The sequence below is a fragment of the Pseudochaenichthys georgianus genome, chromosome 5 (genome assembly GCF_902827115.2).
Source record: "Pseudochaenichthys georgianus chromosome 5, fPseGeo1.2, whole genome shotgun sequence".
NCBI classification, from domain to species: domain Eukaryota; kingdom Metazoa; phylum Chordata; class Actinopteri; order Perciformes; family Channichthyidae; genus Pseudochaenichthys; species Pseudochaenichthys georgianus.
Window position 1 is genome coordinate 15,308,069 of NC_047507.1, and position 27,407 is coordinate 15,335,475.

The window sequence follows — 27,407 nt, forward strand, 5'->3', positions numbered from 1 at the left end:
CTAAAACTGCACATCACACTGAGACTCTTCTGGAAACTATTTCTATATTTAACGAATCTTTTTTTTTTTTTTAACCAGATCTAATAGCTGTTAAAGGTGGGGTAGGTAATTTTGGAGAAACCAGCTAGAATGCGCTAGAATTTGAAAATACACAGCCGGAAAAAATCTGCCACTTCCTCACAGAGCCCCTCCTCCAACACACACGAACGCGCACATGACCAATGAGGGCACGAGGTAAGTTTGTGCACAGATGGAAGGCTGACAGGCAGGTAGGCCATCCAGTTACTTTAGCCGGGCCGGCTCAGATGATTGGTCGTGCTTTTTACAGTACTACGGCTTCCACAGATGACATTTTGTAATGGATATTTTGTCAAAGCACTTCAGATATTCATTGCTATCAGGATGTTAAGAGCACTCCATGAAATATAACAAAACGTGTATCTCGAGCCGGTTTCTCAAACTTACCGACCCCACCTAAGTGTTCATATATATATCAAGACTGAATCTAACTAGATGTTGTTCTTCTCTAGAGGGCAATACTGGTTTGGGTTAAAAATCTGTCAAGTTTACAGTGTTTCTGGTTTAGTTTACGACGGATATATTTAGTTATTGTTTTGATATTTGTAACACAAAAGCGATGGATAACCCCACAGCAACACAGAAAAGATGGTCTTAACATGAGTAGTTAATAAAAAACAATAATATCAAAACAAATTATTACTACTAACTTTATTGTGAAATTAAAACAGAACGGTAAAAGAATAGTTTCCGGTCTATTCTGAGCCAGATCTCTGTAGATAAATACAAATACAGAACTACGACAGATGTGTAATATTTAATGCAGCCAAACCATTTATTACAATGCATTCATGTGATGACTTTCAAAGAGTAAAGCAAGCACTGCTGAATGAAGTATGATTTATCTTTTACGAAACGTTTTTTTCATATGGAATGCAGTCAACCAATCACAGAGCTTGAGGCAACGCAGACAATAGCTGAGGATTCTGGGTAGTGTAGTGTCTTCGGCCATCCTAAACTGAACAAATATTTGTTTCTCCGAATCGAAGGGGGAAATTACAAAAGCATTGTACACAATTCAAACCAATCAATGTTGTGTAATCAACAAGGATAATCTGGTGTTTTTGAGTTGATGAGTCGTGCAGATATCACTGTAAAATCAATCGACAGTAAAGAGTATACTTACTTCCGGGTGTAAAATCCTGCGTTATCCAATGGGAATGGACGCTCACATTGCTCTCCGTAATACAATAAAGGGGACATTATCAAATCGGAATATAATGTTCTTTTAAAAAACGTTAACTAAAGGGAACAATCTATTTGACACAGCTGAAGCTCTGGCCTTCCTTAAAAACTAACTAATTTAATACAAATCACAGTTGTATTACACACAATGCACTGTTTTTTGAGACCAAAAATTCGTAACTAATGCACATACATTCTGACGAAAAATAAAAATTATTATGAATACAAATAAAATAAAAGAAGCCTCCCCTGAGTTACTACAAGCTATAAAGTAGATTTTAAAAACGTTTTATAGAATAAAAGCTCACTGCAGGACGTTGTAGAAATGCGTGTTTGCACCACGACAAAAGAGCCTCATTCACTTTACATTGGGGTTGTTTGCGTGGTGCCGACACGTAATTGTAACAAAGTTCGTGACTCCACCACGCAATGCGGTGTTAAGGAGTCGTGGTGGAGTCACACATTCTGGTGAGATCAGGTTGCATTCGTTTGTGTCGGCTGCCCTTAAAGGCAATGTGAGCGTCCATTCTCATTGGATAACGGAGAATTGTACACCCGAAGTAAGTATTCCTCTTACTGTCGATTGATTTTACAGTGATATCTGCCCTACTCGTCGACTAAAACACACCAGATTATCCTTGTTAATTACACAACATTGATTGGTTTAAATTGTGTGCAATGCTTTTGTATTTTTCCCCTTCGATTCGGAGAAACAAATATTTTTTCTGAGTAAAGCATGGCAGAAGACACTACACTACCCAGAATCCCCAGCTATCGTTTGGACTACACCATGTGCTCTGTTTGACAAACCCTGTGATAGTCCTCAAGCTCTGTGATTGGAGAGTGTGCTCCGAGGGTTAGCCGATTCTCGAACAGCACTTGAAATGGGATGGAACCACGGCAGACTGTCCAAAACTGGATTTGAACGGGTCCACCGCGTCCCCCCCTCCCCCACCCCGTCCCCAGAACTACACATGCTGGCTATTCTGTTTCGCAACATGTTCTCTATGGCACGTCTCTACTGGGAGTTGTAGTTTTAAAAGACGTTTTCGTATTTCCCATAATAAGAAGTTGCCAGTATTAAACTGTGTACATCCCTGGAGGTTTAGGGGACAGGAAACACTCAAATTTAAAACATATAATTAATAAATGGGTGAAAATTGCTTGTGCCCATAATGGGCAGCATTAATATATATACCAGATATATACCCACATGCCAGCTAAGGTCAGAAGAGCTTTATTTAACAGCTGGTCTTATGTTTGCGACCCCTGTTGTTAATTGATAACATTACATTACATTACATTAATTGATAAGCCTGAAACATGCACTTGTCAAGGTTCAGAGGCACATTTTGCAAATATGGCAGTAGCAATCGATCAGCTTAAGATAAGATATACTTTATTGATCCCAAGTTGGAACATTTGCATTATATCAGCATGTGTAACAGTTGTATGCAGTGGTGTTTATTTGTAAATCATTTAGTATAATCACACAAATTCTGTGTTTTATATTTAACAATTCTGTGTTCTTTATTTATTGATTGTTCAATACCTGACAAGGCCGGAGATGAAATATCTACATACATCTTATAAGAGTATAATACATTATGTATAATATCAGTTAACATAGTTAACATTGCTGGAGGTATGCACAAATATTGATAGATGTCTTGTAATGCACTATTGAGGAACCTGCGACCCAAGTTTTTCATTCAATGCAGAACTACACCATAGTTGTGTAGGCCTATATGATATGTCAATAAACCTTAGAAAATCATGAAATCTTGAAAGGGATGTGCAAAATAGTCATTATATACAGTCTTTAATTAACTATTTGTAGAGAATAACGAGTAATGAATATACTTTATAGGGATCCTATTAATATCTAATAATACAAATAATAAAATTCAATAACGTGCTTCAACCACCAGGTGTCCCTTTATATCAGCTGTGCACCGTTTTGGTGTAAATACAGCCTATCCACCAATTGGATCACATTTAAAAGTCAGCCAAATTAGTGTTGATACTGCAAGGAGACGTATTGTGTGAAAAGAAATGTAAGATGTTGTTTAATTGCTTATATATTTATGATCCACGTCACATCTTCAGTTTTGGCGGCAGTTCTCCTGTTTGTCTAGAAGTCTTCTCAACAGGGCTCTATAAATAGAGAATTACGGCAGATATGTAATATTTAATGCAACCGAACCGTGTATTACAATGGCGTTATGTGATGACTTTCAAAGAGAAAAGCAAGCACACTCGGAATAAAGTATTATTGTATTTTTAAAAAACGTTTTCAGATTTCACATCACATAAACACCAAATCCCAGCATGCATTGCGGCTAAACCATCCAATCATCGAGCTGAGGATCTTGCCTATGTCTGTTTCCGGTTTCGTTTATGACCGATGTATTTTGTTATACACACATTCCTTCACATTTACATTTTAATTTGCATTAAAGTATTTCGTGAGGCCTTCTAACATGTTTTTAAATATAACTACGGTTGTAGTTGAAGAGTTTGTAAATTAACATGAACTGAAGCTGTTGCCTGGCAACTCAATCGCACAACGTCACGTCCGTTAATTCCACATTCACAGTCACACACACGGATTAACATCGATTTAATACATTAATGTAGCCTTTGTTTCTGCTAAAAGAGGTGTCGACCAGCTGGGGCAACAAGAAAATCGGCGTAATCGAGTGTGACTATTACAAAATAAATCATTACGTCGGAGTAGCATTTGGTTGGTATTTCCGGTTATTTCTCCACTGGTTAACATGGGTTAACAATACCGTGTAACTGTCACGTTTGAAGGGACGAAATCGTGACATCTTCACGTCTCCCAGCATGTTCACGTCTTGCCGTGACACCGGGTTGGTTTAATCTTGTGCTTAAAAAACAAACACATTGCATCTCAGCTAAATGTTATATTTTCTCTTTTTCTATTCAATCTTGATATTTGTTTTATACCTTGTTAACACAAAGGCCAAAAGTACATTTGGAGGATCTTAAAAGCAGTCATTCTCGCTATACACTGTTGATATAAAATATGCTGAGCGCTGTTTTAAATCACACAGGCATGCGGTTTCAATATGATGGCGCCATTGTTGGTGTGGAACAAAGCCATATAAGGTAATAACTGAGTGTTTCCTATTATTCTTCAAAATGCCACAAAACAAAACACTATAAATCAAACTGTCAATCTGTAGAAGAGAGATTAATTTGATTGCACAGTAAGGATCACTGACTCTGAGTGTGTGACAGGAAGAGAGCGAGTGTGTTTGTGTGAAGGATTTGTGTGTGTTTGTGACAGACTGGGGCGGGTTTATGTGATACGTGCTAGTCTCTAAATGTGTACGTAAAAGAAGGTGGATTGTCGTTTGAGCATATGTTGAATATCATTTAAATGGAATAATTTTTTTCAGAGACATATGAACTAGACAATAGACAACACAATGACATGTTGATAACACAATCTCACCATTAGGTCCAATCAGCAGCTGTTCAGAAAGTTTCAATCATATCAGAAGTCTTGGAAAGAAAAAATATATCTTTTGATTGTGTTATTTCAACACACTCTCACTCCCTAAGCGTCCAATAGCGACGTTTGGTCAGTGTCCGTGGCGTCCAATTGTGACGCTCCTAGGCTCCTTCAGCGTCATAAAGAGACGCAAATAGCTTTCAACTGATTGCAATGTATTCCCATCTGCGTCGGGATTTGACGCTCATGGAAGCACGGCATTCGTTTATGTCGGCTGCCCTTAAAGGTAATGTGAGCATCCATTCCCAGGAGTAAAGGATGGCAGAATACACTACACTACCCAGAATCCCCAGCTATCGTTTGGACTACACCATGTGCTCTTGACAAACCCCGTGATAGTCCTCAAGCTCTGTGATTGGAGAGTGTGCTCCGAGGGTTAAGCCGATTCTCGAACAGCACTTGAAATGGGATGGAACCACGGCAGACTGTCCAAAACTGGATTTGAACGGGTCCACCGCGTCCCCCCTCCCCCACCCCGTCCCCAGAACTACACATGCTGGCTATTCTGTTTCGCAACATGTTCTCTATGGCACGTCTCTACTGGGAGTTGTAGTTTTAAAAGACGTTTTCGTATTTCCCATAATAAGAAGTTGCCAGTATTAAACTGTGTACATCCCTGGAGGTTTAGGGGACAGGAAACACTCACATTTAAAACATATAATTAATAAATGGGTGAAAATTGCTTGTGTCCATAATGGGCAGCATTAATATATATACACACATGCCAGCTAAGGTCAGAAGAGCTTTATTTAACAGCTGGTCTTATGTGTGTGACCCCTGTGATAACATTACATTACATTAATTGATAAGCCTGAAACATGCACTTGTCAAGGTTCAGAGGCACATTGTGCAAATATGGCAGTAGCCATCGATCAGCTTAAGATAAGATATACTTTATTGATCCCAAGTTGGAACATTTGCGTTACATCAGCATGTGTAGCAGTTAAATATGCAGTTGTGTTTATTTGAAAATCATTTAGTATAATCACATAAATTCTGTGTTTTATATTCAACAATTCTGTGTTCTTTATTTATTGATTGTTCAATACCTGACAAGGCCGGAGATGAAATATCTACATACATCTATAAGAGTAATACATTATGTATAATATCAGTTAAAATAAGTGCTTCAACATAGTTAACATTGCTGGAGGTATGCACAAATATTGATAGATGTCTTGTAATGCACTATTGAGGAACCTGCAACCCAAGTTTTTCATTCAGTGCAGAACTACACCACAGTTGTGTAGGCCTATATGATATGTCAATAAACCTTAGAAAATCTTGAAATCTTGAAAGAGATGTGCAAAATAGTCATTACATACAGTCTTTAATTAACAATTAGTAGAGAATAACGAGTAATGAATATACTTTATAGGGATCGTATTAATATCTAATAATAAAAATATTGAAATTCAATAACATGCTTTAACCACCAGGTGTCCCTTTATATCAGCTGTGCACCTTTATGGTGTAAATACAGCCTATCTACCAATTGGATCAAATATAAAAGTGAGGCGAATTAGTGTTGATACTGCAAGGAGACGCATTGTGTGAAAAGAAATGTAAGATGTTGTTTAATGGCTGATATATTTATGATCCACGTCACGTTTTCAGTTCCTCATGTTTGTCTTCTCATCAGGGCTCTATAAATACAGAACTACGGCAGATATGTAATATGTAATGCAGCCGAACCGTGTATTACAATGCCGTTATGTGATGACTTTCAAATAGAAAAGCAAGCACACTCGGAATAAGGTATTATTATTATTTCGGTCTGTTTCCGGTATTTGTTAATGACGATGTGCTGTGAGATGTGAGACTGGAATTGCACAGGGGAAAATACAACCTGATCTCACCAGAATGCGTGACTCCACCACGACTCCTTAACACCACAGTCACGAACTTTGTTACATTTGCGTGTCGGCACCACGCAAACAACCCCAATGTAAAGTGAATGAGGCTCCTTTGTCGTGGTGCACACACGCATTTCTACAACGTGCATTGTGTGTAATGCAACTGTTAATTTTATTAAATTAGTTTGTTTTTAAGGAAGGCCAGAGCTTCAGCTGTGTCAAATAGATTGTTCCCTTTAGTTAACGTTATTTAAAAGATAATGATCATGTCTTGTATTACGAGCGTCCATTCCCATTGGATAACGGAGAATTTTACACCCGGAAGTAAGTAGCCTATTCTCCTTACTGTCGATTGATTTTACAGTGATATCTGCACTACTCATCGACTAAAAAACACCAAATTGTCCTTGTTAATTACACAACATTGATTGGTTTGAATTGTGTGCAATGCTTTTGTATTTTCCCCCTTCGATTCGGAGAAACAAATATTTTTTCGGAGTTTTTGGACGGCAGAAGACACTACACTACCCAGAATCCTCAGCTATCGTTTGGGACTACACCATGAACCCCGTGATCAGTCCTCAAGTTCTTTGATTGGTTGACCTCCAACTGCATTCCATATGAAAAAAAACGTTTCGTAAAAGAGAAAATCATACTTTATTCAGCAGTGCTTGCTTTACTCTTTGATAGTCATCACATGAATGCATTGTAATAAATGGTTTGGCTGCATTAAATATTACACATCTGTCTTAGTTCTTTATTTATCTACAGAGATCGGGCATCAGAATACACCGGAAACTATTCTTTTACCGTTCTGTTTTAATTTCACAATAAAGTTAGTAGTAATATTTTGTTTTGATATTATTGTTTTTTATTAACTACTAGACGACTGGGTCATGTTAAGACCATCTTTTTTTGGTTGCTATGGGTTTTTCCATCGCTTTTGTGTTACAAATATCAAAACAATAACAAAATAATATTCGTCGTAAACTAAACCGGAAACAGCAGTATATTTTATTTTGTTAACACTGTAAACTTGACAGCCTTTTAACCCAAACCACCTACTGGTTAAAGCACGTTATTGCACGTTTAGAGTAATTGCAATGCAGGAAGATTGTGTTGCTTTTTAATGACTGTTTAAAATGCCTTTTTCTTAATGTCTTTCATTTTTGTAACGCACTTTTGAATGTGTTATATTTTATGAAAACATTCAAATATTAAGAGTACATACAAAATAGTGGGAAAGTAGAAGGTCAATTATATAAATATAGAATAGAAAATATCAAGAAGATACTCAAATGATATCTAGAGTAAAACAGTTTAGTGCCTGATAGGAGGATGTGCTAACTAATAAGGCTTTATTTAAAGAAATGTGCAGAATACGACAGTGTAATGGTGGAAGTATACACACATTGATAGATGTCTTGTAATGCACTGTTGATGAACCTGTGACCCAAGTTGTTCATTCATTGCATAACTACACTGTTGTGTATATGATATGTCAATAAACCTTAGAAAATCTTGAAATCTTGAAAGGGATGTGCAAAATAGCAATTATATACAGTCTTTAATGAACTATTAGAGAATAACGAGTAATGAATATGCTTTAAACGGATCTGCAGATAAATATGTAGTCTTCTCAAGCACCAACTATCAAATATCTCGCCTGATTGTTGGCACTTGACAATCACCTTCACTGAATTTCATTCAGGTGTAACTAAAGTCTGATTTAAGGGTTGTTTATATTTCACATCATTAATCCAAATCTGTAAAGTAACTAAAATAAATGTAATGGATTAAAAATACCTGGTTAACCTTAAAGAAAGCCCTCAGGATTATAAAAGACCACCATCACCCCAGCCACAAACGGTTCTGTCTGCTGCAGTCTGGCAGGCGGTACCGCAGCATCCGGACTAAAACCACCAGACACAGAGACAGCTTCATCCCACAGGCTATACGATTATTAAACACCTGAACTTAGAAATAACATTCATCTGGCTGCTACTTAGAAATTATTTATCTAATATATCATATTCCAATCACTTGTATATAGACTCTTATTGCACTATTTCACTATTTTTTCTGTGCATCTGTTTTATTGCGTAGCACTGTTGGATGAGCCTGTGACCTAAGGGGGGGAGGGGGGTAGGACACGTTCGATTCCTGTTTTGAATAGTGTGCCGTAGATGGGTTTCATTCCATTTCAAAGTCCTTTTGGACGCTCTGTGTAAACGTCGCGCATCCAATCACAGAGGTTGAGGACTGATCACGGGGTTTGTCAAGCTAAGCACATGGTGTAGTCCCAAACGATAGCTGAGGATTCTGGGTAGTGTAGTGTCTTCTGCCGTCCAAAAACTCCGAAAATATATTTGTTTCTCCGAATCGAAGGGGGAAAATACAAAAGCATTGTACACAATTCAAACCAATCAATGTTGTGTAATTAACAAGGACAATTTGGTGTTTTTTAGTCGATGAGTAGTGCAGATATCACTGTAAAATCAATCGACAGTAAGGAGAATAGGCTACTTACTTCCGGGTGTAAAATTCTCCGTTATCCAATGGGAATGGACGCTCGTAATACAATACAGGGGACATGATCATTATCTTTTAAATAACGTTAACTGAAGGGAACAATCTATTTGACACAGCTGAAGCTCTGGCCTTCCTTAAAAACTAACTAATTTAATAAAAATAACAGTTGCATTACACACAATGCACGTTGTAGAAATGCGTGTGTGCACCACGACAAAGGAGCCTCATTCACTTTACATTGGGGTTGTTTGCGTGGTGCCGACACGCAAATGTAACAAAGTTCGTGACTCCACCACGCATTGTGGTGTTAAGGAGTCGTGGTGGAGTCACATCAGGTTGGGAAAATAACGTAGGCTATCTTTAGATGCGGATTTTGTTAAACTAATATGTTTAGGCTGTGGACCAACACTATACATTGACGGGGAAGGGGGTAGCAATAAAGATAACACCATTAAACAGTTACACAACATAACAGAAATAATATCGATAGCAGCGTCCCTAGCAACCACCTTGGTAACAATGAAAACGTCGCGATTTCCTGAAGTAATCTTCGTAATAACTAGCAAACTAAAGATCATTTACATCCACTGCACACATAATCTGAAATAACAACTCATATTTCTCGCATCAAATGACATCAAAACGCATTTTAATGGCCAAACTAACTTTAAAATAGGCATTTTACACCTAGAATAAAACGAAGTTCGGCCATGTTTTCTTTTTCTGCAGGGAGACATTTGAAGATCACGTGACATAGACGCCAGCCATCGGAATGAATGGTGAAAAAAACGGGGTTTGTCAAACAGAGCACATGGTGTAGGCCAAACGATAGCTGGGGATTCTGGGTAGTGTAGTGTCTTCTGCCATCCTTTACTCAGAAAACATATTTGTTTCTCCGAATCGAAGGGGAAAAATACAAAAGCATTGCACACAATTTAAACCAATCAATGTTGTGTAATTAACAAGGATAATCTGGTGTTTTTTAGTCGATGAGTAGTGCAGATATCACTGTAAAATCAATCGACAGTAAGAGGAGTACTTACTTCCGGGTGTAAAATTCTCCGTTATCCAATGGGAATGGATGCTCACATTGCCTTTAAGGGCAGCCGGCATAAACGAATGCCGTGCTTCCATGAGCGTCAAATCCCGACGCAGATGGGAATACATTGCAATCAGTTGAAAGCTATTTGCGTCCCTTTATGACGCTGAAGGAGCCTAGGAGCGTCACAATTGGACGCCACGGACACTGACCAAACGTCGCTATTGGACGCTTAGGGAGTGAGAGTGTGTTGGTTATTTGGTACACACACAACTTCTGTCATTATAATTCAAATTGAACAACCTCAGATGTACTTGCAAAGTAATTTCACATTTCATATTAATTATAGTCAACTGTCTCATACGAAAATAAAAGTAGAACAGAAAAAGAGAGCGTAAGGAAATGACAAAGAAATAGACAGAAGAAAGCGACTGTCTTTCACAATAAACGCAGCAACAATAATCGTTTCTCCTTAGCATATATGCAGACAAAGATGGTCCTTTTCTGCAAGTCTTCTAACCTCAATGTAATTTGTTTCAATCAACCGTAATATTGAAAAATGTGTCACACTGCTCTTCTGAAACAGAAGAAAAACAGACACAGCAAACCAGTATTGTTTTTTCCTTCCTTTGGCCCTTCCTTTTTAAACATTACTGTAATGAATTGGCATGAATGACAAGAAGGCAATGTAGTAAGAAGCCTTTTCCTTGTCTCCATTAGCAGGTCCTATGTTTCCAGAGAGGCATCAAAGAGAGAGGAGCAGGAGAACGAAGGGGGGGAGGCACGCTGTAAGCTTCAAGCTGCACACAGAGATAACGGCCAGACATATCTGCAAGTGTGTGTGTGTGTGTGTGTGTGTGTGTGAGAGAGAGAGAGAGAGAGAGAGAGAGAGAGAGAGAGAGAGAGAGGATTATGCTGACTTTGACTGGCTCTGCTCCATTGTGACAGCAGCTCCTAAGAAGCTGCACACTGCCACATGATGGACAGGCCTTGAAATTGCACAGATAACATCTGCCTCTCTCTCTCTCTCTCTCTCTCTCTCTCTCTCTCTCTCTCTCTCTCTCTTTTTCTCTCTCTCTCTCTCTCTCTCTCTCTCTCTCTCTCTCTCTCTCTCTCTCTTGTATAATGTCCCTTAGCCCCAGGACGCTTTAGCTCTACAAATACGTGTAGCTGGAAAAACATGCCGTATGTGCACTGAAGGTTGTTGGCTGCAAAACGAACTGATTCTCTATTTGTATGACCTCCTGAGAAAGGGTGTAAGAGAGAAAGCATCCCTGTCACAAGGGAAATAGCGTAGTAATGTTGCATGTATTGTTGCAACAAAAAAACGAAACGGTACGTATGCCTATGAAGCATTTTGTTTCTTAATTTGCCCTGAGTGACGATACATGAGTCACAGTCGGTTTGGACTGAAGGCAATGAGTTTAAAAAGAAATACCTTGGGATGTGGAGTTAAAAATAAGTGAGTTTACCAAACCCAGCACAATTCTGTACTTAAGGTCAGAAGCTCAAGGCTACAATAGCCACTGCTAGCATAACAATAAAAAAGAGAGTGAGGGAGAGTAATTTTGATGTGAAATGAAATGTAAAAGAAACAGAAAAAGCTAAATCAGAAAGGATCATACGTATAAGCCCCTTCTTGTTCGCTTCCTGTTCTCTTTGCACAAGTCAAGTGCATTAGACATTACTTTAAGAGTTAGCTTATGTGCCTTAGTTGGAATGACATAAGCTTGTTTTATACCGGTCAGAGTTTTTAATGTCTGACAATAAACCTTCTGCTAAGTCCTGCCATGCCTGACCCTCTTCATTACCTTCATCACTTAATGAAATAAGGAGTGACACACTGTAATAACTCTGCAGTGTAACCACGCAGCTGCCAGAGGGAACTATGTGCTGATGCTACTCTGCCTTGATTCCTCTGACAGGATTTATCCCTAATAATGTTTAACTATTTAAAAATGTATCAGGTTTAGGAGGTTATCAACAAATGTGTAAACTTAATAACAATATGCTAACAAAAGTGCCGCTGATGAATTCCAATGTTTACAAGACATTTATAATGTGTCATTCACAAGAATAGAAGAGCTATTTTAATATCCCTGTGTCCCACAATTCAAAGATTACATTCATCAGTGATCTGGGACATTCAATGTCCACCTAAAAACATATTTGGCCAAATCCTAATTTATTCTCTGTGTAGATGGCAAACCTCAATGCATAACTTACAGGTAATGTGTGTGTTTTCACTCTACTATTATGTATTTTGCTCTAGATGAAAGGAAACACAATTTCCCTTGAGAAATGCATAATCATTCTTCAAAATCACTGCTTCGATTTGATGACACAGTGCAGTATATTTTACAAAATGAATTTACAAATGAATTTTGTGATTTTCAAATATAATCATTTGTTATATCTGAAAGGGTTTTCATGCTGTAGCAAATCGGTGCCAGCTGAACATCATTAACTGTGCTATCTCCCAGTGTCATTTCCACTGTATCCCAGTGTCATCATGCTTCTCCCCCGAGAGACTCATCATACATGACTTTATCAGTAATGATTGATATGCAGCGCACTGCTGAGCTCAGAACTGCAGACCCTCTGCTTCAAAACACATTTCGTCCTGCCAGCGATTGCGTGACAACGAACGCAAGTCAGGCAGGCGAGTGCCATCAGCAACGCCAAATCAAACCAAATAAAGAAGTCTTCCTGCTTTGATGTGGACATATAGACTACATATTTTTTTATAACTGTTTGATAAGCAAAACATTCTTTGTCGCACTGAAATTTAACCTTTTGTCTACAATATTTAGGAACAGTAAAGCTACCCAATGTTTTATCATGAATCAGTAAAAGTAATACACATCTCAAACTTTCCTGACCATAATCAACATACAATAATTTATCTCAGATCTTCCTCCATTATGGTTGGACCTGTTTACTATTATAAGACCCAAGAAATATTTTTCAAATATCTAAAGAATCATTTCCACATCTGACTCTGAAGACTAACTCAAATTTCTGCACCAATTTCACTCAAAGCCTATTTCTGCCTTTTAACCATGCACAACATCATTGACACACACACATCTGCCATCATCATGTTCTGTGATCCCTACAAATATTTAATCTGACATATACAAACACACCCACACTAAGCACCCCCACAAAATACACACACGCACACTCCTATCCTATCCTTCCCACCTATTTTTTTGTTTGTTTGTTGTTATTATTTATCTCACTCTCCCTAAACTAACTATTCAAATAAAACACACTATTTTGTTTCATCCAACCTGGGGCGCAGAATCTGTAACATTCCTTGGGACAAACACAGCTGTCCTGTCAAATAAAAATAAAAATAAAGCTCCCCGAAGTCTCTGAAGGACATTGAAAGTATGTTTATAATTCCACAGCGACCTCTCTGGAGTATGATGTTCAACCTAGCGTATTCAAAGAAATGAGAGTTGTCATTTAGGAAACAAATGTTTAAACATATAGCCACAACAATATCTATTTAATTGTATATATCTTTCAATTAATCTTTGGGGCAAAGGTTAAATTAAATCGCTTTCCATACAGAAATCATTTCCAAACGTGAAACAATGAGGCTACTCTCCCGATAGTTGTGTTTGTGCACATACCTCGTGTTATCTTTGAATGTGTTTGGCTCTGGAAGATTGTGTGAGAGCCATTAAAGCCCAGAAACTGTTAATGGGGCCTGTGGGGTCTTAGGCATGCGTTAAAGGTGCATGTGTGCAGCGCATGACTGTGTGTGCGCCGCTTTGTATGCATGTTTGTCACGTGTGTGTGTGTGTGTGTGTGTGTGTGTGTGTGTGTGTGTGTGTGTGTGTGTGTGTGTGTGTGTGTGTGTGTGTGTGTGTGTGTGTGTGTGTGTGTGTGTGTGTGTGTGTGTGTGTCTGTGAGTGTGTGTGGGGGCTTTGTCTGTGTCCAGTGCAGAGCATTATTCTTCATTAGAAACAGATGAGTGACTCTGTCTATTCCAGGACTGCCCCTGGGTTCAAGTCAATCCACCACCCAGGCATCCTCCCCCCCAAGACACACACACACACACACACACACACACACACACACACACACACACACGCACGCACACACACACACACACACACACACACACACACACACACACACACACACACACACACACACACACACACACACACACACACACACACACACACACACACACACACACACACACACACACACACACGCACACATTATGCACAGTGTCTGTCTTGTCTGTTTTGGTCAAGAACTGAGTCAGATGCTCAGTAGAAATTAGCATTTTGGAGTTGTATCTCAGCCAATAGATTAATCTTTGCATACGAGTAGAGAGGACATAGTACGTAAAATTAACATTTCAGTGAAAAACATTGTATGTCATTTTGAATTTTAATGAATAATAGATACAAATAAATGTTCATTTGTGTCAGAATATCAAAATATTATAATAAAAAATTGTCAAAAATGAAATGCAAATGTGTTTCCTTGCTGTAAAGTGATGTGAATTAAGGAGTCTTATGTCACTGAAGCTGAAACACTATTTTGGTTTGTCGTATCTTAGTAGGTGTAGTAATTTAGAATTTTTTTAAAAGTCTTAAAGAAAAAACAGCTAAATAAAATGTGCTTATGGAAAAGAATATGAAAGGTAAATGCCAATCCTTGGACTTACTGACAATTAAAAATGTTCACGCTCAATTCTGAATATCAAATGTACACTATATTAAATATAAATGATTCCTTATTAGAGAGCTCATGTGCTGAAATACCTTAAGACCCCAGTCAGCCAATTGTTATTCAGACCAAGTTTTTCTGAGGAATAACTGGAGGAATATAAATTATAAATAATGATAATAATAATAAATAATGATAAAGCTTTTTATTTGTTTTGTTTTTTTCTCCCAATATTGAGAAATGATTGAACTGTAAGGATTAATTTTCAACTAATCGGTGTTCAGCATAATAACTTACAGCGGGATATGAGGAAATGAGACTGCATGTGTCTATAATTCTTTAAAAAATCACAACGCTATATCATTCATTAACAAACAAAAATCCCTTATTACTTTGACGGACAGGAAAACAACATAACCAGTTAATAGTATATCCAGCTTTGCACATGCAATTACAATAGGATTCTCCGTCAGTAAGACTCGTGTAGCACCAACATTATGGGCAAATGATCACTTATGTAGAGGGACAGACAGACAGACAGACAGACAGACAGACAGACAGACAGACAGAAAGACACTGTATGAAGAGAGCAGGTTACATCAATCCTTCACCTCACATGCCTGACTATGTGACTGCAAAATGCCCAAGAGACTGAGGGATGGAGCAAGGCAGCGAGAGGAATGGAGGTGGGGGAAGCGGAGTAAATTGGAGAAAATTAAGTGGAAGAGGGGAGCGAAGAGGGATTTGAGCGAGAGACGGGGTGATCAAGAGGAAGAAGGAGTGGAAAGAGAGAGAGAGAGAGAGAGAGAGAGAGAGAGAGAGAGAGAGAGAGAGAGAGAGAGAGAGAGAGAGAGAGAGAGAGGGAGGCTGATGAGAGGTTTATAAAAAGGAAAGTGATGATGATGTAGAGGGCGTATGAAGTGGGTCTCTGTCATCCTAGTTAATGCCAGTCTCTTCGTCCTCAACGACGGTAAAAAGACTGCTGCTGAAGAGGGCCCCGATATGCAGCCTGACAAAAGCACTTATCAGATCCAGCAAGGCTTGAAAATGCTGACGTGCAGACAAGATGTTGAAATTAAGTCAACTGGAAGGCACTGGATGCAATGTGTCACATAATGTTTTATTCTCATTTGTTACTCATTGTAGAAATTGGTGCCTTCATCATGCACATTCTAATTAATGATAAAATAACAATGAAAAAATGATGTCTGCCTCACAAAACATTCCCTTTTATGTTCTGTTTTTTAATCTGCGAGTAAATACATCATCAAAACAACATGACTAAGCCCTGAAATTACATGTTAACGCAGTTCTCTTTTGAAAGAGATTTGGTTTATGCTGCACAGATACAGCCGCTGTTAAAAATCCAAAACTGGAGCTGGTGAGGATTAAGTGTGTTGCTCAAGGACACTTAAGAAGGACGGATGCTTTTTTGAATTCCTCTGGCTGAAAAGCAAGCTTACCATCAAGTGCATTAACTCAAGTACAGAATTTAAACACAAAATTGATGTACTTGAGCATTTTCATAAATGAATATACTTGTCCAGTATAGGTCAGAGGGAAATGCTCCACTTCCACTATAATTATTACTAATAATCTAATCTAATGATTTTTTCATAGATTCCACCAACCTAAAGTACATAACATTAGGGTTTAAATGTTCAGTTGATATGTCAATTAGACAATCTAATCACGTTTTTATTGCTGAACATTTTCAACAGAACAGCTGCTCTAATGTGATAATTTATTTACAGTATTAACAGATACGAGGTATGGACTTCTGGTTAGACAGAAGAAGCAGTTTAAAGATATCACATTGGCCTCTGAGTAACAAGAAGTTATCTTTGTTTTAAAACTAAATGATTAATTAACCAACAAAATAATCTGCAGTTTAATCTATTATGAAAATGATCAATAATTGTAGCCCGATGAAATAAAATGCAACTACCATTAAAAACAAGCTGGTAATGCATTACCAAAAAATATCTGATATAGTAAAAATTGAAATCCATTGTACTACCAACTCACTTTGCTGTGTCAATGTTAAAAAATAAAGAAATTAAGAGTCTCATAAGGAATGTGCAAAAACACCATAAACAAAGTGACATAATTGGACGAGAAGGAGCAGCTGCAGAGAAAAAGTTAAGGTGGTGTCAAAATTGGCAGGAGAACAGAGAGAATAACAGAGAGCCAGAGGGAAGAACATATGAGGAGGAGTAAAGGATTGGGAAAGGAGGACGAAATAAATGTATTGATTGGCAGTCTTGAGTTGTTATAAAGCCTCCTTTTTCTGTTCACAGTTAACATTTGACATTTGAGGGGTTTGTTGACAAAGGGTAACTGAGTCAACTCTCAGTGCTAACAGTGAGTAAATCCCACTTGTGAAGGGAGATTAGCCGGAGATTTTCTCCTCCATTTATGTACAAGAGACTCTGATCTACTGGCCAGTGCGTTTAATACTGGAGATTATATGACTGGTCTTGAGATATCGAAGGCTTTACTGAAGGTTACGCTGATTCAAAGGACTAAAGAGAGCTTTTATTTGTTTTGTTAGCTTGTAAATGACCCACATATAGCACACATACACTGCCAGACCTCTTTCATGGAGTATCTCAGCAGAAATAAACCTGACCAGCAGATGTCCCTGTTGGCCTACAATACACAAACACGGTCTGCCATGTTGCAAGCCTTGCAATGGAAAGGAGGGGAAGAGAAATTAGATAATATATTTTTTGTCTCATAGAAAAACAAACACTTAAAGCATGTTAATGCTCACAGAAAATGTTTATGGTCCAATCCCAATAGCTGTGGTGTTAGAGGCACATTTATATTGAGTTTTGGCAAATTATTTTTGAAAATCAGGCACAAAATAATAACACTGATGACTGTGGGCAGTCATTTACTTCCATTAGAAGCATCTGGCTTAATTTGAAAGATATAATTAACCCACACAACAATGGTGACTGGTCTGTTTTTTTTCTTACACTCTGTAATTACGGGCTATTATGGGCTCCAATAGTACAGATTGGCCCTAATCAAATTAGGAAGACTTGTGACGCACTCATTCACACACATCCTCACGTCAATGTGTGTATTCACACTACAGGCACTACAATCAAGTGAGCACAAAATAAACACAAAATAAATCAAATTACTCACAAAGCTTTTGAGCACGAATAGAATACATCTTGTCACTATACTGCACATTCATATCAGTCACATTTGTGTGCAGTTTGGATCAGGGTTTTACATTTTATTCCAAGTTTTGTATGAATTATAGATTATACATATTGATCAACCCATATGAAATCCCTTGCTGCTCAATTAACCCTTGATGATGTCCTTGTCCAATCTAACCAAGTTTTAATCTTAAAACCCTCAGGCAGTTTGTCAGCACCGGTTGGCTTCCTGTTTTCATGAATCCATTCAAGCTCTTTGGCACAGAGCAGCTCTACTTGACTTGATGGTGTTTGTCAAAATGGAGGTTTTCTCAAAGGGCATCCAGGAGTCATAAGGACACTTCTGTCACCACCTTCTGTTCCTTTAGTGACACATTTTTTCTATTTAGGTAACTGTTTCCTTCTCGCCTTATCCTCTCCTCAATAAAGACACAAACACACAGACACTAGTCCCTTTCTTGAAACTTTCCTTCCTTTTTATCTAATCCTCCATTTCTCCCTTTAACTACATACTCACTCCCTCCCTCCCTCCCTTTCTTTCTTTCCTCCTTCCTTCCTCCCTTTCCTTTTCACCTCTTCTCCCTCCGTTTTCTTCAGTAGGGTTTGAACAGGAATGTTAGCAACACTATATCCATCTCCACAGTCATTCAAAAATAATTGTGTAAGTGCGTGGAGCTATTCATATAGATTCAAGATTCAAAGGTTTTATAAGCTACAGTGTATACATTGCAATGAAATTCTTCTGACCCGAGCTATTAATATAGATTACCTATATTAATGTAAATAATATTGTTACGACTCCTTGACAATTAAAATGATACATACAAGTCTTTTTTACCAGTTATCTGCAGTGTTTAGTCAAATAATAGCTACACTTCCATGTTCTAGTTATCAATGCAGCCATCTACAGCAGCTGCAAGACACTTTTATGCAATTAAAAGTGACTGGAAGGGGTCTGAAGCCGACTCTCAGCTGCTCATGTTTGGTGTTAGCTATGGTCATTAAACTTAGGACTTCTGAAAGGGTAATTTGTCCTAAATACTAGTGTATATTTGATTTATTTCATAAATGAGCATGTGATATCCAAAAGGCTCATTTGCAAATGTTGCCTCCTGATCAGAGTACATTGCAAATAGAACAACAAATAAAGCAAACAACATGAAACATTAGAACAACAGAGTGCAGCCAAGTAGCATGTTGAAGGAGATAGAAAGCATAGAGGTTTGAGGCAAGCGACATGCAAATTAAGGCATGTACAATGCAAGGAATTGAAACAAAACAATGCTGAGCAGACAATAAGCGCAAGCAGATGTGACATAATATAATCACATTATATTCTTTTGTTGTACAATCACATTACACAACAACAGAAGTTCATTTGGAACCTCAAAGAACATTATGCATAGCAAAAACGGCCTGTTGCTAAATATTTGGCTAAATAAACAACAGCATGCACAATTTGATCAAAGTTTACAATTTAACATTTAATTCAGTCAGGGGAAGAAAAAAAATACAGTATAAAAACATACTGTGCTCAATTGTACACATAATGTCAACATTGTTTCCCCTTGTTTGAAAGTCTTATATCTTTTCTTCCACAGGGTTTTACACATTTGACACCATCAGGCAAAGAAGTCATTTGTTATATCAGGATAATGAAAATATTAAAGGGGACCAATCATGCAAAATGCACTTTTTGATGTATTTTATATAAATATATATATTTATACAATATGTGTTTTTAACAGCTTTATACCCCAAATCAGCACTTTTGAAACAGGAAGTGAAAGAGAGGGATATGAGGCATGGCTAGAATGAGGGATCTGTTTGGTATTTTGAGCAAAACACTTCATAGACATGTTTTTTATATATTTGTATATATCTGAGACCTATGCTATTGCCTAAAAATAGCATGATAGGTGCACTTTAAGTCTGGTCTCCAACTAATAGGCTGAGACAGAATTGTGACGGATTACAGCTGCACTCAGGCGACTTGTGGCTCTGCGTCATTGGGTTTGAAGGTTTTTATTTGTCATATACTGAACATGAAGTGCAGTGGGATACTTGTTTTCCTCCTCAGGTAAAGTGTTCTTGAAATGAATATAAAAATGCAATATGCCCATATACTGGAGAGAGGGTGAGACACATTTGACTTGGGAGGAAATAAGACAACTGCTGAGCCATATAAAGACCTTGGCTCTTCAGGTGAGGAATCCAATCAAATAAAATGCAAAATGCACAACCCCGAATCACGTCATGCTTTAATATTATGCTTGCTGGGTAAACTTGATGACATTTACAGCAGTGTCTTTTGCAATTATTATTGGATAAACATCAGGAAGGTAACTGCCACTGCTGGGCACACTGAGTGCTGAGGTTCCTCATTATTTTATAAACCAAACGTAAAATACAGATTCTAAAATGAATGTTAGCCTTGATCAATGATTACACCCCAACAATGGAAATGCATATATTTTAATCCCCTTTTAAGCTTTATGTATGCCAAACCCTCAAACATCTCTTAAATCATGGTCACACTAATGGCTAAGACCTTTGTACCCAGTGTGAAAGTGGATTTGTTTTTAGCTCTATGAATATTCCCATAATGTTATAAAAAAGGATATCAAATGATTACTTTCATAGCATGACATTTAAAAAACATACATATTTCAAAAATGTATATGCTCAATCTTACAAGGCTTCTTAATAATATGTATTGAATAGGTTTGTAATAAGACTATTGCATTTATAGTTGTATTAAGGATGAAGAGCACGCAGTAAGATACAGGTATGTAAGGAAGAATGAGTGAGCAATTCATCCCACTGACTTGTACCTTACACATAAGTAATGTAGATAACACTATGGTTCATGAACAAGGGAAGTTACAACCGCAGCTCACAGTCTGGGTGTATCTGTCCAGTGAATCATACACAGACAGAGGAAGCATAACGTCATAAGGTAAACCATTTTAGTGATACGTTTTTATGGCTGCAGTGGTTTACCAGGATATCATGTGAACTCCAAAGTCTGTGAGAGAGAGACAGAGAGGGAGAGAGAGAGGGGGGGGGGATAGAGAGAGAGAGAGAGAGAGAGAGAGAGAGAGAGAGAGAGAGAGTGAAAAGAAAGAGGGAAAGCCTCACTCGTTTTCCGATTTTCACCCGGAATACAAACTGGAATAACACCGACTTTCCTGGAAATTCATGCATGATTGGTAAGTCTAGAAATAGTCTACCTTCACTGGCCAGAAGCATTAGCTTACAGTTTTGGATTGTTCACAATAGTAAGTTAACTGAAAAAAACATTTCATTATCAGCATTGTAACAAGATATGGACGTGTTTGTCGATTGAGCTGAAAGCCTAAAAGTTTTTCGGCAGCTCAACAGGTGGTTCCCTGCGCACCGACCTGCACTGTTTAATTCCATTATTCATTGTGATAAAGCGGCTCCAGGTTTCAAAATATGAATGTGTGTTCCCGCTCTTTAGTAATGAAATCAGGGAGGCAAGGGTCATTACAGATAATTATATTGAACAATTAGCGTTGGATAAATAGCCTGTCCTATTCTGGTGCGATAAGGAGAGGCGTTCTGCTCGAATGCAGGGAAAACACGCAACAGTATTCCGTGAGTAGGCTAATATATTCCCTAGAATATTAGTGTTGCGGAGACAGTTATAGTGTACATTTCAGAGGATATGAAACCAGTGAGAGAAAAGGTTTACAATCACACATTTCAGCTCAGATCCATATTCAACGACAAAGAGATTCATCCAAGCTAAAGATGATAAATAACGTTTCTACTTCTTGGGTGGATTCATTTCACACACATTTCTAGTATATGCTTAAAATATTATGCATACATGTATAATACCGTATGTACAGGAGTTTCAGTTGTGCTTTCACGGTAATTGGTTCAAATGTGGCATAACAACTTCTTTATCACCACTCTAAAGCGTTGAGTGTTGGAATATATCAGTCTGATTTAATTACATCTGAAAGGCTACTCAACATTCATCAACATCCACAGGATAGTGCCACAGTTTGTTAACTGCCTCCATTATGATCAGTCTCCCTGGCTTAGTTACATGTAATTATTGAATTTCGTGGAGCCACAAGATGTAAACACAGGGGATTGATGAGAGCAAGGAAATGTTACTCATTTTAATATCAATGATGACAGTTAGAGTGAGTCACACTTTGAGGATGCTCTGATAAAAAAAACTCTTGGATGGGAGGTGTTTTTTCAGACTAAGAACTCAACACTTTCTGTTTTTTATGAGTCATCTGTGAGTAAGCAGGCACAAAAGAAAATTCATATCCGCTGGATAAATAGTGATGAAGTAGAGAATGGGGTTTTAAGTTTTCGTTGGAGTTCTGTTCTAATCAATAAGGAAGGTGTTTCCTTCCTCCGTTCCCCTCCTTGAATTATCAAGATTTTGATTAGATATTACATATCAGTACATTTGATTATTCATGACATGCCAAACCTACATGTCCATAATCTGTATTTTTCATTTATTTATCCATTCTGCAGGATGGCTTTTTCTGTCTACCGTGACATGAGTTTGTTGTTGTTGTTAGAATTCAATATGAGAGGATGGTGGTGGTCTTCAAAAATCAGACATTTTTTCTCTTTGTTGGTCATGTTTCATAATTAGGTTTGAGTTAGTGTCCTTAAGAGACCAAATGACGTATTTTAGGGCAACGATTATCATAAAGCGAAAAGTCTATAGAAAAAAACCCAGCTGCCTCCATGGCAACAGGCTTATTTCACTCTTTTTAAATCAATACCCCAAAAGTTGAGATGATTGATCAGCTAAAGGTAGCTTATCGATATGTTCTAAAATGAGACTTTCTGCTGTGCTTTACAGATTTAAATATGTTATTAAATGTGGTTATTGCCTCCTTTCCTCCAAACAGACAGTTTGTCTGCTGTGTCGCTTATGCACTCTGCCATCCTCCCCTTTGTGTGAGTGTTAAAGAAAGCCAGCTGGACAGCGAAAGAGAAAGAGCAAGAGCAAGAGATATTGTGGCCAATAAATACTGTACATACCAACAAAGGGGTTAACAGGATGTGACAAGCTGTATTTTAACATTTATTAATTTGAGATAAGTTATTATAGGCGCAAATTACCCAGATTGTCTCTGTCTCGTTTCATACATTTGGCTGATAATGCTTTTACTTAGGCAGTATATTGAATACATTAATGTGTTGGTACTTTAATATTTCTTCCACTATTAAAATAACATCTACTCTGTCTACCTCACTGAAATGTTCAGAATCAGAATCTATTAATGCACACATATTTTTCATTTCAAATCTTTACCTGCTTGACACAAGATGACACAAGATGTCAACACTTCCAAATGTGTGAGCAATGGGAATTTCCAGTTTGCACATCACACTTTAATAAGTTGTATATTAGATGTATGTATGATTGGCCTCCAAACACAGTTATTTATTCCAAAATCATGCTCACATTTGCATGTCTTATACAATCTTAAACTTGATGTTAATAGATATGATGTGAGACAAAGGGGTATCTGGAGTGCGTACTGTACCTACAGTACCAACACTGTTATACCTACCAGCCCACAAACTGTGAAGCTAAGACAGTAAACCGGTCTTTTGAGGCAGACATCATGAGACTGGCTAAAATGAATGTGTGTTTTGAACATAACAGCAACTGTACCTTTACATTTTGTGTGAATAGGGACTTTAATTTTCAGTAGGAAGACAAATATATATGACACATTTGAATCTTCTTTGCTTTATGTTTTCCAGGTGCAATTTGGAATGAACTACAGATCAAGACCACAATAAGTAACGCCTTAAACTGGATGATATCCCTCCTTTGACCAAACATACTGTATGAACTGGTAGTGAGGCTGTCAGTGAATGATCCAAACTGAGACATGAGTATGTTTTGGTGGACTGTTTAAAACACACTCTTCTACGATTATACAGGATATGACTGGATCTATAGGTGACAGTCTCACCTACCATGATGGAGTCCGGTCTGTCCCCTTCCACAGACCCTCTCCACCCTAACACACTAAGATATGTCAATAACAGCAACAGCAGCTGGAGTGGCCTCCTCGATGCAGAGGATCTGAGGAGCAATCACACCCTGACCTTCCATGGCCGCTTTCATAATGCCTTGCTGGGGGTCAGCCTGGGGTTTCTTTCCCTCCTCACCATCTTGATGAACTTGCTCGTCCTCTACGCAGTGAAGAAAGAGAAGAGCCTCCACACTGTCGGGAACCTCTACATTGTCAGCCTTTCTGTGGCAGATCTGATCGTAGGGACCACAGTCATGCCTCTAAACCTTGTGTATTTGTTGGAGGATGAATGGAAGTTGGGGCGGGCAGTCTGCCAATTTTGGCTTATTATGGACTATGTGGCTAGCACAGCATCAATTTTCAGCTTGTTTATTCTGTGTTTGGATCGGTACCGCTCTGTAAGACAGCCGCTTAAGTACCTGAAATATCGAACGCGGGGCAAAGCCACTGTGATGATTTCTGGAGCGTGGTTGCTGTCCATGATGTGGATTATTCCAATTTTAGGATGGAGGTCTTTCAGTCATGTAGACCTTAAACCTGAGGAGGAGAACAAGTGTGACACTGACTTCCGCTTTGTCACGTGGTTTAAGGTTGTAACTGCCGTCTTTAACTTCTACGTACCATCAATTTTGATGTTGTGGTTTTACACGCACATCTACTTGGCAGTACGGCAACATCTCAGAGACAGAGAGAGAATCATTCATCCGACTGACTCGTTTGGGGAAAATGAGAATGGACAAAATGCCCAGACGCCTGTAAAAAATGACCCCGAATCACCAAAGAGGGAATGTAACGTTCCAATGAAACTCTCTAAAAAACAACGCTTGTTGGACCAGAACACTCTAGATCAGCCATATTCCCTCGAAGATCTTGAAAGAACTAAAATGTCTTTATCCAGAGCACACAGAAAAATTGGTGTCAAGTGCCAGCATACGTCGTTGCTAGCCATGACAACCAAACGATTCAGAATGGAAAAAAAGGTCAACGGTTGCTCGTTGTCTCCTGAGGAGAAGCAGTCAGACACTGAGATTCCTCTGAATCAACCTGCAGTGCCACAGGACATTAACTGCCCAGAGGGGAATAATGAGAACAAAATTCAAGCGTCTTTAAATGAATGTCACGTGACAGTGACAAAGTCAGTGAGTGGTGTCTGTGATATCAACCAGGTTTCAGATGTGCAAAGATACACCTCCGGTCTCTACAACAACTACGACCCCAGTCACACTCTGCCCTGGACCAAAGAAGAGGCTGAAGATGCCACATTGGAATCAGCAAATGCAGTGACTCTGAGACAGACGTGGCAAAGGTTTATTGACCAATCATGTCAGCGTATCCAAAGCCTGAGGATCCATAAGGAGCACAAGGCAGCCAAGCAATTGGGCTTTATAATTGCTGCTTTCTTGTTGTGTTGGATACCATACTTCATAGCTTTCATGGTCATGGCGTTCTGCAGAGAGTGTGTGCACCATGACCTTCACATGTTCACAATATGGCTAGGTTACATCAACTCCACTCTCAACCCTTTTATATACCCACTGTGCAATGGGAACTTCAAGCGAGTCTTCAAAAGTATTCTCAATATTTGATGGTGACTGATAGTTACATAATGAAGAAGTAGAATAGAATCATGGGGGTCAATGTGCTGCTGATATACACATAGACAGTATAGAGAAAACATCTGTTGCATCAATTCAATGTCGTAATCACCCTTGGATACATGAGCTTTGTAAATGCAGATGAAAACAATGTATTTTTCAGTTATTTTTGTTTGTTGTGAATCTTATTATTTACAACTTTATTCCCCTTCAATTCCAACCTATGGCAAAAGCTCAGGGAGATGTCTAACGTTAATGTTATTTATTTTGTCTATGTTGTGCTTATGATAACAAAGCATGTCTAAGACCAGAGACGCTAAATATCAAAATAATCTGATCTCTCACCCCAAGGAATGTGAATCTAGTGTATTTGCTCTCTGGTCCAGAGCGGAGGAAAACTGTGTATAAAAATGCATTTTTGAAGAAAAACATTTTATTTATTTGTATGCACTATAAGAGATGTAACATTATACATTATATATTTAACATTTTACAAACATGCATTTGTGAGCAGTTTTTACACTGTTTCCTCATCATTAAAAAAGGATTTGGAACATTAATTTCCTTTCAAATCATCTGTTGAGCTGTTAGCAGGGAGGTTGATTTGGGATCTTCTCAGTTGAGTCTTTATTTTACCCTTTTTTATTAAACCTAAAAAATATTTCATTGTGTTTTCACACATTAAAATAACGATGTTCATGATAATCTGTTAAAATCTTCTGGTCTTGTTTTATCTTGTTTGTGCTTTGTCAACTCTTAGCTATTTTTGAGTCAAATGAGACTGAATGCCAGATACAAAGTGTTAACTCGAGATGTATATTTGCATTTACAGTATACACTATTTATACTCATACTGGCTTAATAGTGGGTTCGTCATACAGAACATTTTCACAGTCAACAAAAATCACTCTAACCAAAGAGGAACAAACTGGCCTTTTCAACTAATTGCTAACCGTTTTACACGCGTCTACTTGATGATGTGATTCAGCCGCTCTTTTCATGTCATTAGCCAAAGAACACCTCATATCATTCCACAATGCTGAGGAAAAGCCACCATACATTTAAGTCTCAGATATTGCATTTGTATTGATTCAAGCTTTACACCACAATTATGTCAGGCATTAGAAAAGGCTATGCCTGAAATCTGGTTGTGAATACAAAATCTAATGATGTTACACAAACATGTTACCACTCCCATAATGTTAAATCAATGTTTGCAGATTGTCTACCATGAGAGGCACACTCTGTATTTCAACTTGTGTGAATCAAAATAAGGCTGTAATACGTTAACATGCAACTCCAAGAAAATCTAGATCAAGAGAAAAAAATATATATCACCATATTCAGTGAACACAGACATAGTGTGAGTCACTACTAAGCAAAATCAAACAAATCAGAGGGGGGTGGAACTGAGCTGGAAGAAGTGCGATTGCAATCTGTCAACTTTCCCGTACATCTATATCAACAAGATGGAGCCACTAACTTTATCTCTATCTATTCTAACTTTAGTGGTGAAATTCTGCTATTACAAAATAACTTCTCACATATTCTTCTAAGATAGTTCAACTGCATATCCTGTCCCAGTCCCACACTGCTCTCAACATGAGGCTGCTGAATGTTATGATGTTCAATATTATGG

General features: G+C 38.1%; 1 protein-coding gene across 2 annotated transcripts; it reads left to right on the top strand.

Moving 5' to 3' along the window:
- Positions 1-159: 159 nt before the first annotated feature.
- On the top strand, positions 160-26,473 carry hrh1 (histamine receptor H1). 2 transcript variants are annotated; one of them, XM_071203285.1, is made up of 2 exons: positions 160-234; positions 23,896-26,473. In XM_071203285.1, the coding sequence occupies exon 2, from the start codon at positions 24,116-24,118 to the stop codon at positions 25,757-25,759; it is 1,644 nt and encodes a 547-aa protein (XP_071059386.1). In that variant the 5' UTR covers positions 160-234; positions 23,896-24,115; the 3' UTR covers positions 25,760-26,473. The 2 variants fall into 2 exon arrangements, with proteins under 2 accessions (XP_071059386.1, XP_033939549.1); XM_034083658.2 differs by lacking the exon at positions 160-234 and adding an exon at positions 21,238-21,326.
- The last annotated feature ends 934 nt before the right edge of the window (positions 26,474-27,407 follow it).